The following is a 19,604-nucleotide window of genomic DNA, read 5'->3' as shown; positions in this document are numbered from 1 at the left end:
ACATAGTGAGATAATTCATGATTGACCACAAATATTAGACACTGAGTCTGTAACTGCTATCATCACTTTAAGATGAATGATCCAATTACAGTACCTTAAGTTCTGGTCATTCCCAGGGACAAAGTGCCCTGTGCTTTTGGATCTGGATAATTACCCAGGGTTGGCCTGAGGATGCACTGTGAAAGGTCTTGGGGAAGAAAAGGCAAACACTACACACTTGTGCTCTGTGAAACTAACCACCATGATTCTAATTTTATGTGAGTGTTCTGTGGTCATAAATAGCTACCTATTTTCTTGAAGGTGTAATTCACAGTGGACATTTTAATATGTAAAACTTTCCCTGCTAAGAAGTTACAAACATTTATCAAAGTACAATTTTAAACAGAAGAGCAGAAAAAAAAAATCATTAAAACAACAGGTGGGACATTTATTTTTACAAAAGCAATAAACATGAGATGGATAATACAAACTCCATTCATCTATGTCCAACTTTTGAGATCTGTTGCTATCTGCAACATCAGATTGCTGTATCTAGTTTATTCCTCTCTAATATACTAATTTAAAAATAGAAAACATGTTGACTTGGCACCTTTTGTGTTTCATTATTAGTACTGTGCCTGAGTGCAAAACCAACAATTTGTATATATTATCTGTGATTACCCACTAATGTCCATGCAGAGTATATTATCACTAAATCAGAAGTTCAGAACTGAACAACTGGGGCCTAGAAATATGTTAAAGTAATTTTTAAACAATTGAAATTCTAATAGATATAAGCTATTTATGCATAAAATCTGTTATGTTGGCTATTATCAGGGAGGAAGAAATTTTCTTCAACCCTTCCAGGATCTTCTGGCTGGTCTATGAATTAAATTGACATGAGACAGATTAACAGGAGAAAAATCAAGGTTTAATACCATGTATACACAAGAGAGACCCAGGAAAACTGAGTAACTTGCCAAGGCTGAACCCCTAACCCTAAATACCATCTTCAGCTAAAGACAAAAGAGGATGTTGAGAATAGTGGTTTGGGACCTCAAAGGGGAGGAAGGCAATTCACATGAAGATGGAAAATCAAATGTTTGGGAAATGCTTATTCAGTGCGTCATGCTGTCACAAAGGGATACAGAATGGACTCTGATCTCTAGGCTCTGAATAGTTGCCCCACCACATCTGGTCCATATTCCCTGAAGATCCCTCTGGTGATGGCTCTTTTTCAGGAACAGGTCTCCTCTATCTAAATTTTTTTAGGCAGTCATGGGGCAGGTCGAAGTTTCTTCCTAAGTCTTCCGGGAGATTTGTTTTCATCTCAAAATTATCTTCATGCCAAAGAGACTTTTTATGGGTGGCAAGTTTTGCTGTCTTACACTTTCAGAATGTTGATGACACATCAGAAATACCTCTAAACTCACCACAAGGAGCAGTGTTTCTGCTCAGGAGTGGGGTGAGCATGTTTCCTATTTTCTGCTCCTGCCAGATAGCCTTGAACCATATGTGAGTCATGTGGTTCTGTGTGAATTTATTTAAACATAGTCCTAATGCATCATTTTTCCTGATCGTGAGTTTTATTTATATATTTTCTTTCATAATACTTTTGGGCCACACAAAATCAACTTTTCCTATGTAGCTTCTGATATCAAGATTTTAGTCTAACATCCCTGGGTTTACAAATACGTGTTTTTGTTGTGAGTCACTACAAAGCACGTGGGAAGCAAGTCAAGTTTAATTAAAATAAATAAAATAGTATGCTTATAATCATCAACCTGCAAGAAATTAAAATATTGATGACTCAGCTGTGGTGAAATTAGGGAGGACTGAAATATTGGTCATACCATCCTGTTTGAAAATGTTTTTCTCTATTTGAAACAACAAAATCAAACTAAAGAAGAAACACACTGATTGACCATCCCCCAACCCAAACCCTCCATCTTCAAACTTATTTTCTTCCTAAAGAAAAATTCCCAGAAATTCTATCTGAATTTTTTTTATCTACAGAAACTCTATCTGAATTTTTTTTTAAGCCATATATCCTTCATATGAATGTCTTAGTCTTGTTATTGGAGGTAAAACTCATGCTTAATTAGAATTTATCTAACAGTTGTTATATGTGACCCTGTCTGAGTTACTTTTAATAGATCAAAATAGGACTTACATCTGATATCCCAGAATAGTTACTGAAAATTTAACTAAAATGCTGATTTGGGCAGCTGACTTTGGACTGCTTACCTTGCAAAGCAGGGTCTGGAAACAGTTCTGATTTAACCTCATTGTGTTAATTACTGTAAACTTGTTTCATGAGTAGGATAATAATTTTCAGTTGAATTGTTGCCCTAAAAGTGGGGTAACTATGCGGCCATTAGATAACAATATATGGTTGTTTTGAGTGTGTGTGTGTATGTGTGCTGACATTTAAGAAGGTATCAGAATTCAAGTAAATTGACACTTTCAATATAAGGATATGTGTCTATTAATGAGTATATAAGAATACAGCCTATGAAGACAGTATTACTCCTGTTGCACAAAAGTGCTTAACAGTGATTGTTGATATGCAGTCTTCATAACATCTTAGCAGAAAGACATGGGAACACTGGCTCCATCCTTTACCTTACTGCTGCTCTCAGATTGTTGTTTGGGGAACTGGATTGTTGGTTTTTTTCTCACTCACTCTTGTATAAGCTATTTATGCTTCTTTATCATTTCCTCAACTAGGGTCTTCTGAAGTCAAGAATTGTATTTTATAAAATCTCTAGGTCCAATATAGAGCCTAATTCATGGCATATACAGACAGACAGATTTATTTAAGAATCACCTGGATTTCATTTTGCAGTCATTATACAAAAATATACCTTTGCTCACTTATCTGTCATATTTTTTTTAAAAAATTTTAAGTGACAATAATCAGAGTAGGCACACTACACAAAGCTAAATACCTGTCAAGGGGATCTCTTAGTCCCCAAAGATGCTCTTTGTAAACCAAGAATTTAAAAAGTTTAAATGTACTTTTTAGCAACCTGAAATCTGCTGAATTGAAATTTTAGCATTATTTCTATATTTTGTCAACTGTTCCAGAATTGTTGGCATAGTCACCTAGTATCAGGAACACAGAACTAAATAAATTTCAATATAATTTTAATCCATTGCAGTTTCCAAAGAGATGTGTTAGAATGGGTTTTGCACTGTGAGATGCCATCATTAAAAATGTATGCAAATTAAATAACAGATTGCAGACCTGTGTACACTCATTTTTCAAGAAGTGGAAATATTTTTAAATGAATGCTCTCATCTAGTGAATTAATTTTAATTTGTTGATCATATTTCAAACAGAAAATTAAAATTCATCTTGGAATAGTGTAATGCTTTTATGGTTGTGAACAGATTGAATCAGATAATTTAGTATCTTTTGTAACAAGTTCTTATGTTTTCTATAGGTGGATAAGCGGAGCAGCTGTAGTCAATGCATTTTACTCGTCAGGCAGAAATCAGATAGGTAAGGTCTGTTCTTAAATAACTGTATAATATTTCTCTGTTGGTCCCACGCTTTAGTGCTTTGCATGACCAATTTATTATATTCCCTATAAAAGCAATGTTGAGGCTGAGTTACTGATTTATTGAATATCCTCCTTGGAAATAAATGTATCCATGTACCTCTTTTCACTATAATAGCAAAATTTAAATCAGTATAAGTCACATTAAGTGGTTTTGTTTCTTTTATAACATTCTCATTTATAGCTAAGTGGTTTATCTTATTGTTAAGTACTTTTATTTCAAACTGCTTTTTAAAAAAATTCCCTTATATCTCCATAAAGTTATACTAACTTTAGGACTTTCTAAGCATCAGCATCTTAAGTGGTTTAAGTTTCAAGAACCAAAGTTTCAGAAATCCAATTTTTTTCTCAGTTCTGTATGCAGGCATTGGTAGAGATGATCCTGCTCTGTATCATTGTTTTTTCCTAGAAGGTTCCAAGAGAGAAGCTCAGAAAGTTGCAAAGTCGGTTTTACTAGGTTGAACCATGTGGAATTGTGTTTACTTAACCACAAATGGCAACCCACTCCAGTGTTCTTGCCTGGAGAATCCCAGGGACGGGAGAGCCTGGTGGGCTGCCGTCTATGGGGTCGCACAGAGTCGGACACGACTGAAGTGACTTAGCAGCAGCAGCAGCAACCACTTTTGATCCCCCCCAAAATTTATGTTCACTAGTAGTAATATCACATAAATAAGCATAGAAATTAATACCTCTTTGGAGAAATGTCTATTTAGTTCTTTGGCCCAGTTTTTGATTGGGTCATTTATTTTTCTGGAGTTGAGCTGTAGGAGTTGCTTGTATATTTTTGAGATTAGTTGTTTGTCAGTTGCTTCATTTGCTATTATTTTCTCCCATTCTGAAGGGTGTCTTTTCACCTTGCTAATAGTTTCCTTTGTTGTGCAGAAGCTTTTAAGTTTAATTAGGTCCCATTTATTTATTTTTGCTTTTATTTCCAATATTCTGGGAGGTGGGTCATGGAGGATCCTGCTGTGATGTATGTCGGAGAGTGTTTTGCCTATGTTCTCCTCTAGGAGTTTTATAGTTTCTGGTCTTACGTTTAGATCTTTAATCCATTTTGAGTTTATTTTTGTGTATGGTGTTAGAAAGTGTTCTAGTTTCATTCTTTTACAAGTGGTTGACCAGTTTTCCCAGCACCACTTGTTAAAGAGATTGTCTTTAATCCATTGTATATTCTTGCCTCCTTTGTCAAAGATAAGGTGTCCATAGGTGCGTGGATTTATCTCTGGGCTTTCTATTTTGTTCCATTGATCAATATTTCTGTCTTTGTGCCAGTACCATACTGTCTTGATAACTGGGGCTTTGTAATAGAGCCTGAAGTCAGGTAGGTTGATTCCTCCAGTTCCATTCTTCTTTCTCAAGATAGCTTTGGCTATTCGAGGTTTTTTGTATTTCCATACAAATTGTGAAATTATTTGTTCTAGCTCTGTGAAGAATACCGTTGGTAGCTTGATAGGGGTTGCATTGAATCTATAAATTGCTTTGCGTAGTATACTCATTTTCACTATATTGATTCTTCCAATCCATGAACATGGTATATTTCTCCATCTATTAGTGTCCTCTTTGATTTCTTTCACCAGTGTTTTATAGTTTTCTATATATAGGTCTTTAGTTCCTTTAGGTAGATATATTCCTAAGTATTTTATTCTTTCCGTTGCAATGGTGAATGGAATTGTTTCCTTAATTTCTCTTCCTGTTTTCTCATTATTAGTGTATAGGAATGCAAGGGATTTCTGTGTGTTGATTTTACATCCTGCAACTTTACTATAGTCATTGATTAGTTCTAGTAATTTTCTGGTGGAGTCTTTAGGGTTTTCTATGTAGAGGATCATGTCATCTGCAAATAGTGAGAGTTTTACTTCTTCTTTTCCAATTTGGATTCCTTTTATTTCTTTTTCTGCTCTGATTGCTGTGGCCAAAACTTCCAAAACTATGTTGAATAGTAATGGTGAAAGTGGGCACCCTTGTCTTGTTCCTGACTTTAGGGGAAATGCTTTCAGTTTTTCACCATTGAGGATAATGTTTGCTGTGGGTTTGTCATATATAGTTTTTATTATGTTGAGGTATGTTCCTTCTATTCCTGCTTTCTGGAGAGTTTTTATCATAAATGGGTGTTGAATTTTGTCAAAGGCTTTCTCTGCATCTATTGAGATAATCATATGGTTTTTATTTTTCAATTTGTTAATGTGGTGTATTACATTGATTGATTTGCAGATATTGAAGAATCCTTGCATCCCTGGGATAAAGCCCACTTGGTCATGGTGTATGATCTTTTTAATGTGTTGTTGGATTTTGATTGCTAGAATTTTGTTAAGGATTTTTGCATCTATGTTCATCAGTGATATTGGCCTGTAGTTTTCTTTTTTTGTGGGATCTTTGTCAGGTTTTGGTATTAGGGTGATGGTGGCCTCATAGAATGAGTTTGGAAGTTTACCTTCCTCTGCAATTTTCTGGAAGAGTTTGAGCAGGATAGGTGTTAGCTCTTCTTCTCCAAAGAAGACATACAGATGGCTAACAAACACATGAAAAGATGCTCAACATCACTCATTATCAGAGAAATGCAAATCAAAACCACTATGAGGTACCATTTCACGCCAGTCAGAATGGCTGTGATCCAAAAGTCTACAAGCAATAAATGCTGGAGAGGGTGTGGAGAAAAGGGAACCCTCTTACACTGTTGGTGGGAATGCAAACTAGTACAGCCACTATGGAGAACAGTGTGGAGATTCCTTAAAAAACTGGAAATAGAACTGCCTTATGATCCAGCAATCCCACTGCTGGGCATACACACTGAGGAAACCAGAAGGGAAGGAGACACGTGTACCCCAATGTTCATCGCAGCACTGTTTATAATAGCCAGGACATGGAAGCAACCTAGATGTCCACCAGCAGATGAATGGATAAGAAAGCAGTGGTACATATACACAATGGAGTATTACTCAGCCATTAAAAAGAATACATTTGAATCAGTTCTAATGAGATGGATGAAACTGGAGCCTATTATACAGAGTGAAGTAAGCCAGAAGGAAAAACACCAATACAGTATACTAACACATATATATGGAATTTAGAAAGATGGTAATGATAACCCTGTGTATGAAACAGCAAAAGAGACACTGATGTATAGAACAGTCTTATGGACTCTATGGGAGAGGGAGAGGGTGGGAAGATTTGGGAGAATGGCATTGATATATGTAAAATATCATGTATGAAATGAGATGCCAGTCCAGGTTCGATGCACGATACTGGATGCTTGGGGCTAGTGCACTGGGAATACCCAGAGGGATGGTATGGGGAGGGAGGAGGGTTCAGGATGGGGAACACATGTATACCTGTGGCAGATTCATTTTGATATTTGGCAAAACTAATACAATTATGTAAAGTTTAAAAATAAAATAAAATTAAAAATAAAAAGAAATTAATACCTCAGTGAATAACACTATGAATAATGCAATGGCTTAATAAACCAAAGATATATTTTTTCTCTTCCTGGGAATACCTTGTCATCTTGAAGCTCTCTCTTAAGTATCTTACAAATAGATACATTTCCCCCTGCCCCAAGGATTTTAGTATGAAGAAAGACAACCAACTGATTTAGTACTTCAGTGGAAGTATTCTCAACAGTATAGCCAGCTTCTCCAGGTTTGTTCAGTCCAGCCCTTCATTTCTAAGTGTAGTCAAAAATCAAGTGGGAAGGTAAAGTTTGATGATACTTCTTAGCATTGCTTTTAAAACTAGTCTGATACATCTCCCAGCTAGTAAAATGATTACCTGAAACTAGATCAGAGCCTGTTTAATTATCAACTGAGAACCCGTGCGCTCTGTTCTTTATAAAGTATTCCTAGAAACCATTCAGATCTTTTCCTGAAAGTTGCTCAGTCGCGTCCAACTGTTTGTGACCACATGGACTGTAGCCTGCCAGGCTCCTCTTTCCATGGAATTCTCTAGGCAAGAGTACTGGAGTAGGTAGCTATTCCCTTTTCTAGGGGATTTTCCTGACCCAGAGATCGAACCCAGTTCTGCCTTACAGGCAGATTCTTTACCATCTGAGCCACCAGGGAAACTCTTTATCATTAAAGACCTTTGCTTTTTCTCTGGAGAGTCTTTACTTTGAAGACCTCTTTGATGTTCAGTAGTTCTGTCGGTGTAAAGTCTAGTTCATTCTGCTGCTGCTGCTGTTTAGTCACTAAGTCACGTCCAACCCTTTGCAATCCCATGGACTATAACCTGCCAGGCCCCTTTGTCCATGGGATTCTCCAGGCAAGAATACTGGAGTGGGTTGCCATTTCCTTCTCCAGGGGATCTTCCCAACCCAGGGATTGAACACACATCTCCTGCTTGGCAGGTGGATTCTTTACTATTGAGCTACCTAGGAAGCCTCTCGTTCATTCAAGACTTAGACTAAATAGGATAATTGACTTTTAAAGGATTCCCAAGGCAAAGTGAGGCAGCCTCAACTTCAATTGTGCATTAGGGCAGACTAAAGGATACTGCTTTCTATTAATCCAGCTCAGTATCCTATCAGACCTAGTGCTGAAGCATTCCCAAGAAGACCACTCTGGCATGTTCATCCTCTCAGTATTCTAGGGCAGGTCAAGACAGACTTCGTTTGTCTCTAAATTACCCCTTGTTCCTGAAGCTGGCTCAAAATTGGTCTGCCTCAGAGATTCCCTGAGCAGAGAAGACCTGGGTATGTTCTCATTTTGAATTTAATACCCTCAAACCAAACAAGCTACAGCAAAAGGAAAAAGAAGTTAAAAGTGGCCTGACATCTCACAAAGCAGACAATTATCATCTGAATAATCAAGAATTGGCTGTAATAAGCATTCTTAATGTATAAGAAAGACCTCTTAAAGATGCTTAATATAAATTCCTCTGATGGAAATAAGAAATCTGAAAAATTGCTAACCTCTTTTCATATGCTTATCTGCTAATAACAGCAGTTCAGAGAAAGGGAAAGTGTCATGCATGAGAACGCTTTGACGTGTACATTTTCTCCTTGACAATTCATTTGAATCTCCAAAATGGGGATTGTCTTAACTAAAAACAATTGAAGATCCTGATCTCTCACTTTCTTCTTCATAAAAGTGTATTTGTATGCCTATCCATGTCCATCCATACCTAGATATACAGCTTTTGCAACTCTCTTAATGGATTTGATATCATGTGCATCACAGAATTAGAACTGGTATAGAATAACATGTCTCATAAATGACCCTCCCACCTTCACACAAATCTCCTAAACTATATCACATGCAATTTCTTGCAGGATTGATCTTTTTATGTTATGGTGAAAAAAGAACTTGTTTTATGATTATATAGGGAGTTATCCATATTAATAATTTCTACTTTTAAAAAATTTCTACTTTTTAAAAAGTAGAAAAAAGTATGACCACTTTTTGTCATAACTCACACATGTAGGCTAAAAGTGGTCAAAAAGTTATGACCACTTTTTGTCATAACTCACACATGTAGGCTACATTCCAATTTTTATGCACACTTGCTACTGCTAAGTCGCGTCAGTCGTGTCCGACTCTGTGCGACCCCATAGACAGCAGCCCACCAGGCTCCCTGTCCCTGGGATTCTCCAGGCAAGAACACTGGAGTAGGTTTCCATTTCCTTCTCCAATGCATGAAAGTGAAAAGTGAAGATGAAGTCACTCAGTCATGTCCAACTCTTCACGACCCCATGGACTGCAGCCTACCAGGCTCCTCTGTCCATGGGATTTTCCAGGCAAAAGAGTACTGGAGTGGGGTGCCATTACCTTGCCCCTTCTCAAAAACAAAAAGTCAACTTTCAGGACAGGAAGACATGCTGAAAGCAGTAAATTCACTTGTTCCTCTTCCTTATGTAATTGTACCATAGAGCTTTAGGGACCTTTCATGTTATTAGAAAAGCTGCACTTGAATGTTTTGTCAAGTGTTTCTCTGTAAGTTTCAGGCACTATCCAGTCATCTTATTAAACTTTCAAGTCTTATCCAAGGAAATGACAAGTCATTTGAGAAGTCTTACTACTGCTGCATTCTCCTTTTTCAATAACAACAAAATTCTTTTCCAATTTTAGGTAATTTATAAGTAATTTAGAGTATATTCAGCCTGGGTGATCTATGACTACCTTGACATAATTAAACTTTGTAAAATTGTCTTATTCATCCTTCAGTTCAGTTCAGTCACTCAGTCATGTCCGACTCTTTGCGACCCCATGAATCCCAGCACACCAGGCCTTCCTGTCCATCACCAACTGCTGGAGTTTACTCAAATTCATGTCCGTCGAGTCAGTGATGCCATCCAGCCATCTCATTCCCTGTCGTCCCCTTCTCCTCCTGCCCCCAATCCCTCCCAGCATCAGGGTCTTTTCCAATGAGTCAACTCTTTGCATGAGGTGGCCAAAGTACTGGAGTTGCAGCTTTAGCATCAGTCCTTCCAATGAACTCCCAGGACTGATCTCCTTTAGAATGGACTGGTTGGATCTCCTTGCAGTCCAAGGGACTCTCAAGAGTCTTCTCCAACACCACAGTTCAAAAGCATCAATTCTTTGGTGCTCAGCTTTCTTCACAGCCCAACTCTCACATCCATACATGACCACTGGAAAAACCATAGCCTTGACTAGACGGACCTTTGTTGGCAAAGTAATGTCTCTGCTTTTGAATATGCTGTCTAGGTTGGTCATAACTTTCCTTCCAAGGAGTAAGTGTCTTTTTTAATTTCATGGCTGTAATCACCATCTGCAGTGATTTTGGAGCCCCCAAAAAATAAAGTCTGACACTGTTTCCACTGTTTTCCCATCTATTTCCCCTGAAGTGGTTGGACCAGATGCCATGATCTTAGTTTTCTGAATGTTGAGCTTTAAGCCAACTTTTTCACTCTCCTCTTTCACTTTCAACAAGAAGCTCTTTAGTTCCTCTTCACTTTCTGCCATAAGAGTGGTGTCATTAGGATTCTTATTTTCAGACTTGAGAATTAAGAGTAAATTTTTCCAAACAGGTTGCTATTTCATTTAATATAAAAACAATGTTTAACTTTTCCACCAAAATTGATTTTATCTGATTGCACTCTTGAGCTTTATATCAAAGATTCTAAAATTGAGTTGCTTGCAGCCTTAACAAAATAAACCAGGGAAGTGAGGGGATAGGCGTGAGGAGAAACACTGTCTTTTGTTTCATGGAACAATGGTGTATTTAACTAACTAACTTGTTGACAATCATGAACATAAAAAATGCACAACGAAGCAGTTGGTAATTATCAACAGTTGTGATGTCTACTAGTAACAACGATAAGACTAATCAGTAAAATCCTCATAAATATTTAGCTGACAGAGTAAAAGGAGAAATCATGATTTGCAAAGTTGAACTTGAAGACTAGTATTTAATATGAGCCATAAAAATCTTATCACTTGCCTGAAAAATGTATATCAGGGTATAATTAAAGCAGCAGGATCTTTATAGTTAATGTTTAGTCTTAATAGTGTGTTTCATAAGAGCATTTTATATAATGGATGGATTTTAATCAAAGTACATAGTGTGGGAGATAGTCCTCACTTTAAGTTAATAAAGTACTGCACATAATTTTTATACTTCAAGCTAAAAATAATTTCTTGGCACCGTTGATAGCTCAGGCAGCTACACGTGACATATAATGTTCATCAGAATTCTCCAAGGACAAAAATTTTGTGTGTTTTTTTTAACTTAGTCATTTTGATTGTTAAGACAACTTTCCAGATATTTTTTAAAGATCTAACGAGTACTTAAATTGCCCAGTGTATATTTTAAGGTCTCCTTTGTAAATAGCTCGTATTTATCCCTGAAACACTAACAAGTTAAGGTCATACTCACACACCAGCTGAATGACACAAAACAACGTTTGCTACTCTGTATTAACTAGGTCTTATATTTCTTAAAATAAGGGCCTTTGTTTTGTGCTGTTAATGTTCCATGCAGCAATAGCCCAGGCCTTTACATGTAGCAGATGTTGATACTAATGATTTTTTATTTTTGCTTACAGAACATAATACTTCAGTGGATAGTAGAATTTTACAATGTGAAAGATAAAATCTCAAAACTATGAACGTTATGAGGGAAGGGAAGGGCATAGGGGAGGTGGAGAAGTAGAACACCATAGAGACAAAGGCCAGGAAGAATATGCTGTCTTTAGTTAGGAAACAATGATAAGCTGTCCAAGGTGTTTTAGCAGGATAGTGATAATGACCACAGTGGCACTTTAATTGGCAGGCAGGATAGAGTAGATTTAGGATAGACTGAAGTTGGGGGAGACTGGAAGTAAGAAGATCTAAGAAAGCCAATTAGGAAATTAAGTAATTCTTCAGGTAAGAAATGAGAGCATGAACTCAGAAGGTGGCCAGTAAGACTGATAGGAGGAGATAAACAGAAGAAATGCTTCTGGAAAGAAGGCATAGGACCTGATGTTTTCCATACTAGATCATATAAGGACTTTGTAGAAAGAAAGGAGACATGAAAGATAAACAGAAAAATGTTCACTTTGGGTGATTGAGACTCTTCACATGCTATTAGCAGAAATAATAAACTCAGATGGTTTAGAAGGGAAATGAGGAGTTTGATGTGTGACACATGAAATTTAAACAGTATGAAATGTCTAAGTATAGAAAATTAGCTAGTTAAGACAGATGTCAGGGTAGATATAAAAATCATAATTCATTTATTTACAAGTCTTTAGGACACTGTACAAAATTCACTCATTCATTCATCAGTTATTGATTTATTCAGCACATTTCCTGAGTACCTGTTATGTTCCAGGCACTATCCAATTTAAGGTGCTAGAGATAATTAAAAATTCAAATGGACTCAAAAACAAATAAACAAATACATGTATGTGCAAACAAATCTATGCTCTCAAAGAGCTAATACTTGAGGTGCTTTGAGGAAGACATGAAAAATGAAGGACTAAACAACCATAAATAAATAAATAGTCACATGCCTTGATGAAAATTTAAAGAAGTTATGTGATTAGGGGGTACTTTTGATTGTCTCTGTTTATTTAGTAAGCTATTGTAGATGGATAAACTATTAGACATGTTAAAAACAATACTTCTGTTACTAACTGTTTCTCCCAAATATTTGCAGTGGAAAGACCTTCTGAATGAGATGATAATTTTCCCTTGCTCTAAATTCCTTGTAGCATGAAAACAATCTTAACGGATGTTATACAGTCAGTTGTAATTATAAATCACAGATATGATGCATTCTGGGATAAACTCTTTACTGTCATCAACAATAAATGATGACCTGGGGATTTCCCTGGTTGCCCAGTGGTTAAGAATCTGCTCTTTCACTACAGGGAGCATGGGTTTGATCCCTGGTTGGGGAACTAAGATCCCGCTTGCCTTGGCGGTGCACCCAAAATAAATAAAATAAAATATAAAGAAATAACAGCATCTTAATATCCTTTTTTAAAAAAAAAACCAATAGATAACCTGCATTTGTTTCTGTCACAGAAGATTTTTGTATACAATTAAATGAAACTGACATACTGGAAAGCAGCTTAGCAGGCAAACAGCCAATCCAATGCCTGCCATTACAGAAAAAAACTACAAGTAATCTTTAACCATCTTCTTTGCTTATAGTCTTCCCAGCTGGCATTCTGCAGCCACCCTTTTTCAGTGCCCAGCAGCCTAAGTCATTGAACTATGGGGGCATTGGCATGGTCATAGGACATGAAATCACCCATGGCTTCGATGACAATGGTAAAGTACAACTGATGCTTTTATTTGCCTGAGATATACCCTAGTAAACCTAATTAGGAGTTATAATAATGTATCGATATAAAACACATTTATTCATCAGTGTATCATTAGCCTAACAATCACTGCACTTTTAATGTTCCTTTTAAATTGTTGCTTTAGAAGATAAGAATTTTCTAATAGTGAGGTTTAGTAACGTGTGCTTTTTACTCTGACAGAATAAAACAATATCCACATTGAGAAAACACTGATATTTGTCAACACCAATGATAATGTTTGTTCTCATTTCATGATTATGTCTTATCTCTCCAGAATTTTAGAGGGTAGAGTCCATGTCTTAAAATTAGATGTAAACTCAGAAAATAAGGTGCCCCCAGGACTTTTAAACTTCCTGTGGTCAGAGACTTTTTTTTTTGACTGCATCTCACATCTACTACTTAGTTCACAGCCTTGCAAACAGTAGGAAATTAAATGTTTACATGCTGCCCCAAACAGCAACATAGATTTCGAGTTTCAATGAAATTTGAGAGGAATAGAAGTAAAGACATGAGAGATGTAAAGAGGTAGGAGTTGAAGCTGTAACAAAGATCAGTTCACAATGGGAAAGAAAATAAAAACAGTAGAGAGAAAATAATTAAGCCTTAATCTAACTTCAAAGCTTCAGAAGAAGAAAAGGAGACAGGAGGGATATACTAAGGGTCTGTTGACTCAATTAAACTATATAGCAATCTTCACAAGTAGATATTAATACTATTTCCACGTTTCAAACAGAAAAATATAGAGACACATAAGACTTGGTCAAAGTTACAAAACTGGGAATTGGTGGAACCAGGATATGGGTTCAGGTAGTCTGTCTTTATAGCCCTTACCTTATTCACTACATCATAGATAACTGTTTAAAAGATGACAAAATCAAGTGTCAAAACTATAATGTATATAAATGCTGCTGAAGCTCAAGAAGGAGAAAGATCAATGTAGTTAGGATCAGCAAGAAAGCCCCAAGAGTAAAGGTGACTTTTTGTTCATGCTTGAAGTAGGGCAAAACTATGAGTCCACAATTACTACTGAAGGGTTTGAGATAGGAAACGAATGCCATAGTGAAATACTGACCTCTTTAAAAATCTCAGAACATCAAAGTGAACAGATTTGGTTCAGGCAAAAATCATCCAACAGAAACAAGTCATGATTTCAGGAGTATTTATCTGGTGGCCTTGGCTGAGACATCAACAACCAAGTGGGTAAAATTGGATTAATCTGGATTAATACTAGGGCATATCAGCATAGAGAGCCCAAATGGTCTGGTTTTTATCAACCCTAGATGAGAAAGCAGAACAGTTTATCTCCTCATCTGTCCAGGTTAATGTTCTCTTGCATGCTTGGTATTTCAGTCCTTGCACTTTGAATTAAAGATATCTTATTGCAACTCTTGATGTAATGAGTTCTCATTTTACTTAGATAAATATATATTCCAGGCAGAAATTTTAACAAGGATGGAGACCTTGTTGACTGGTGGACTCAACAGTCTGCAAATAATTTTAAAGACCTATCCCAGTGCATGGTGTACCAGTATGGGAACTTCTCCTGGGACCTAGCAAATGGACAGCATGTATGTCATCAGCATTCTCTTCAAAAGTTGTATTCAACCTTAAGTGAATTACTGATGTTTTCTTAACAATCCAAACATAGTTAAGGATCTTTAAGTGTTTTTTTTTTTTTTTTTAACAGCTCAATGGAATTAATACACTGGGAGAAAACATTGCTGATAATGGTGGTATTGGCCAAGCATACAGAGTGAGTAATATTTTCTTTCCATTTTAGTGGTTAGAGTGGATATTGATGACATTTAATCATTCATTTTAAAGCTTTTTGCAAAAGATACATGTAACAATAGAAAATTGAAAATACACAGGAGAAAGGGGATTGTAAATATGCTAATAAGAAGGGACAATACAGTTGATAGGCTTGAGCTAGATACCATTCTCTAAGCTTCAAAGAAAGGAAAGAGAAAAGGAAAAAGAATATTATAATGACAGAATTGAGGAGTATGCAAGTTCCATAGAGGAGGCAACATTTTCCTAAGAAATAATCTCTGAGATAGTTTTTTAGGAAAGATAGTCTACAAAAAGATTTATTATAGCATCATTCACTGACGTACTGAACAAGACTCTCAGTTTCTTAGCAGGTGAAGCAGTATTTGGGAATAATAATCATCATAAACCCAGTCCAATTACAGTGATAAGTGAAGGATTGAAGTGATATGGTTCCTGCAAGTAGCCTTGTAATGGTCCATACCGTAAACGCAGAGGAGTATATTGTTGGAATATCCTTTAGAATCTCATTTAGGCTTGCATTCAACAATACTTTCTGAGGCCTTCACTCTGTGTTTGGCACTATTCTTGGTGCTAGAGATCCAGCTTCAAACCCTTCATAAAAGATGCCATTATTTGATGATCTGAACCAGGATTAAAGATGGCCTGCTGCTGCTGCTGCTAAGTCACTTCAGTTGTGTCCGACTCCGTGTGACCCCATAGACGGCAGCCCACCAGGCTCCCCCGTCCCTGGGATTCTCCAGGCAAGAACAGTAGAGTGGGTTGCCATTTCCTTCTCCAATGCATGAAAGTGGAAAGTGAAAGGGAAGTCGCTCAGTCGTGTCCGACTCTTCGCGACCCCATGGACTGCAGCCTACTAGGTTCCTCCATCCATGGGATTTTCCAGGCAAGAGTATTGGAGTGGGATGCCATTGCCTTCTCCAAAGATGGCCTAGTGGATACTATGTGTACAAAAAAAAGTAGAGTTTTTCACAAAAGAGTGGGGGAATAATGATCTTGGAAGTAAATATGGAGTGAGTATGATTTTGAGTTGTTTTCCCAACCTTGAGATAGCCCACATGTGGGAGAAAAAGGCAGAGGCTACGTGAGAGGACACGGGACAAGGTGTCCACAGGAGAGAATCAGGCTACTGACATAAGATGGATGGAATGTTCATTGTAGTGGATGAAGATGTAGTGTTATTTGTTCACCATAGAGATGTTTGGGTTGGAGGGGAGAAGAGACTTGGTGGTTGGGTCAGGAAGAAGGAATGATCAGAACAATGTGGGAGAGGTGACTTGTGAGGCCTGTAAATTGGCAGTGACCCGAATGATCAAAGTGTGAGGCTTGGGAGATAAATCTGGCTGGAAATTTTCCTAAAGAATGAATCCCAGCCAAGTCCTGGGGGATGGTCGATTACTGCTTCTTTGAATATTTGATCTGTTTTCTTTTTTTAAACTCGATGCCACATATTGTACATTTTACATCTTTGGGTGGAGAAAATTTTTGTTCTCCTGTTAATATTCTTGAGCTTTATTTTAGGGTGCAGTTAAATCCCTCAGAAATGGCTAGATCCTTTTAGATCTTGCTTTTACATCGTGTTAAGTATGTCTGGGGTAGTGCTCAGTCTAGGGATAGTTCTTCACTGCTGAGCAACACCCTGTGTGAACCTAGAGGTCTTCCAATCTTGTATTGTGTGAGTACCAGACATTTTATCTCGAATCCTTTTCTGCAGTCCCTTCCCTAGCCTTGGATAGTTTGCCCACATGTATACTCAGGTACTCAGCTGAATACTGAGGGGATGTTTGATTTCTGAGAGTCTCTTTCTCTGCATTTTCTCCTCTTCACCCTGTCCTTGGTGTCCTTGAATTCTCAATGCCTTTTCCTCACCCGTTTGCAATGTCCACCAGGCTCCACTGGGGTTTCCTGCTCTATTTTGTGGTCCATAGTGCTCAAGTTATAAGCTATAGGGCAGTCATAGGGCTCCTCTTGTTTACTGTCTCCTAGAGAGATCAGATTTTGCCTGATGTCTAGCGTCATGCAAACCATTGTTTAATATATTTTGTCTATTATTTGGTTGTTTCAGCGGAAGGATAAATTCAGTCTCAGTCTCTCCATCTTGCCTGGAAGTGGAAGGAATTGACCCTTTTAATAGTCCTTGGTGATTCTAATACACAATCAGATTGAGAATCACTGCTGTAAAAATTCGGCCAAAGTCTGAGTTAAGTGTAATTCCATGGAGATCCTCATGTAGAACAAGTACAGGTTAAGAATAACAAAGCAAATTACAATTGTGCAAATATATTATTATATATGAAGTCTTGATTTGTAATACTCCCTGGTAGATTGTGAAATCCCTCAGAGGAGTAGGTTCATGTCTTTCCTATATCTCCAGCATCTTTGCACATTAGAGATGCAGAAAATCTATGTTGATGACAAGCAAGAAGAAATGAAATATATCTTCTGTGTATCTAATTATCACCTTTCTTTTTTTCAATTAAAGCTAACACATCTCAGAAATTTGTTGTCAATCCCATTCTTAAGTATATTTTGTAGCGGAAAACTATATTTTCCAATAGTGTCTATAAATCCTTAAGAATTAAGGACATTTCCTGACATTCAGTAATCTAAATTCCTCCTTCGTAGGATGACTGAGGTTCAATTTATTTTGCCCTGTCTTCAGGGGCCATAATAATTGCTCATGCTTATTCTTAGAATCATATGGTGCTAAACCTCTAAGGAATCTCAGGAGACGCCCTTAACTTTTCTCAAGTATCTCTCAAATGAAATCTGTTGTGAATCTCTTTTTACCGAGAGTGATAACCCAGTCAAGTATAGCAATTACAGATTCTCTTGGCTACTCTTTCTTCCAACTGGCTAGACTTACTCATCTATAGAACAACATTTAGATAAGTTTTTTATCACTTATGTAAATCCATCCTTTCAGTTAACATTTATTGATTTTCTGACATTAGCTAGGCTTTTATCATCTGTTAATCATTAATCTTATTCTTTTCAGAGTATTTGTAAATAAATTCTAGTTTTCTTTCTAATCCATTAAATACTTGAAGGTTGCCATAACTAAATGTATTATTATGGTGATTCTGATATTAATTACTTGGTCACATGATCTTCAAATAGGTTTATGTATAAATTTAAAAATTATAAACATCATGTTTCTATTTCGTTAACTGCCTAGGCCTATCAAAACTATGTTAAAAAGCATGGTGAAGAAAAATTACTTCCTGGACTTGACCTAAATCACAGACAACTGTTCTTCCTGAATTTTGCCCAGGTATTGTTATCTTTCTTGATTGATAGATATGAAAATCATTTTGAGTTATAATTTCATACTAAGTTAGATATTGCATACTGAGTTTTCTTGTTTTAATTGATTGTGGCAGAGCATTTGATTGACTGACTTTCATTGTGTGTAATAGTCTGTCAGACCGTATTAATGATAATTGTGTTTCTGGTTGCCTATTATTAAACATTATTTGAAGAGTAATTGGCTGTGGAATGCAGAACTTCTATTTAATTTCTGCAATAGGAAGTTTGCTTTTCTTCCAAACTGCCCAAATAATCCTTGATGCAACCTGAGAATACTGCTTTCCTTTCTCCATTTCTGTCCCTAGGTGTGGTGTGGAACCTACAGGACGGAGTATGCTCTCAACTCCATTAAAACAGATGTGCACAGTCCAGGCAATTTCAGGTGTGTGGGTATCAATAGGGTCAAAGTACTCCAATATTGGCTCCATTATTTCAGATTTGGAGGGTTGTTTTTGACTCTGATTCTGTACAATTTGGAAATCCAGTGCTTTTCTTTTTCCTTTCATGTTTTTCTTTTTGTTTTTTGAGGGTCTCAGAAAGAATTAACCAAACACATCAAGATATATGTCATGTTTACCCAAGCATAGCCTTGACTGCTCTTATCTTCAGATTGTATATAACCTAGGCCCAGTTGTTAATGAATTCCAACAAAGATGTCACCTCGGAACAGTGGCTCTATTTAAAGCTAGCAGAGACATTTCTAAGGCTACAAAAGGCAAAGGCCTAGAACCAGTGAGTAGCTGTTCCAAAAAGATTTCCATTCAACACAGAGGAAAATTTTCTAGTAATTAAAAGGTCCCAACGTGGAGTAAAGTTGTTCCCAAAACTCCAGGAAAGAGTATGATGAAGCAGAGGTCAGAGAATAGCCTGGCAGGGATGCTGGAGGAAAATTCTACTCTGTGCAGAGTAGAAGGTTGAATTATAAGGTATCTAAAGTCCTTCCCAATTCAGAAAATCTAAGAGAACACCAGATTGAAAGAAGATCAACCAGCTATCATTTGAATGTTAAATTTAAGTCCCTGTGTGTCTGTTTTAGGGCCAAGTTCCTAATTCCTACCCCTTCCTCAGGTTCTAAACTCTTCATCACTGATTTGCTGATCAGCAGCAGCACCTCTCAGGCATGAATGTATGAGAAACAAATTAAAATTTCTGTAGGCTTATTGGGAAACAGTTTGAGAACAAAAGGAAACTAATGGGCTAATTTTAAA

At 36.9% G+C, this 19,604-nt stretch overlaps 1 protein-coding gene across 6 annotated transcripts in view; it reads left to right on the top strand.

Moving 5' to 3' along the window:
* Positions 1-19,604, top strand: part of MME (membrane metalloendopeptidase) — a 116,221-nt gene that overhangs the window by 84,073 nt on the left and 12,544 nt on the right. For all 6 annotated transcript variants that reach the window (XM_027543131.1, XM_027543115.1, XM_027543123.1 and 3 more), the window contains 6 exons: positions 3,429-3,487; positions 13,142-13,261; positions 14,731-14,864; positions 14,984-15,049; positions 18,266-18,361; positions 18,702-18,778. In XM_027543131.1, coding sequence (XP_027398932.1) covers positions 3,429-3,487; positions 13,142-13,261; positions 14,731-14,864; positions 14,984-15,049; positions 18,266-18,361; positions 18,702-18,778 — 552 coding nt within the window. The remainder of the gene's footprint in view (positions 1-3,428; positions 3,488-13,141; positions 13,262-14,730; positions 14,865-14,983; positions 15,050-18,265; positions 18,362-18,701; positions 18,779-19,604) is intronic.

This window comes from Bos indicus x Bos taurus, chromosome 1 (assembly GCF_003369695.1).
Source record: "Bos indicus x Bos taurus breed Angus x Brahman F1 hybrid chromosome 1, Bos_hybrid_MaternalHap_v2.0, whole genome shotgun sequence".
NCBI lineage: Eukaryota > Metazoa > Chordata > Mammalia > Artiodactyla > Bovidae > Bos > Bos indicus x Bos taurus.
The sequence above is the reverse complement of the archived record's forward strand: the minus strand, read 5'-3'. Positions and strand labels throughout refer to the sequence as shown.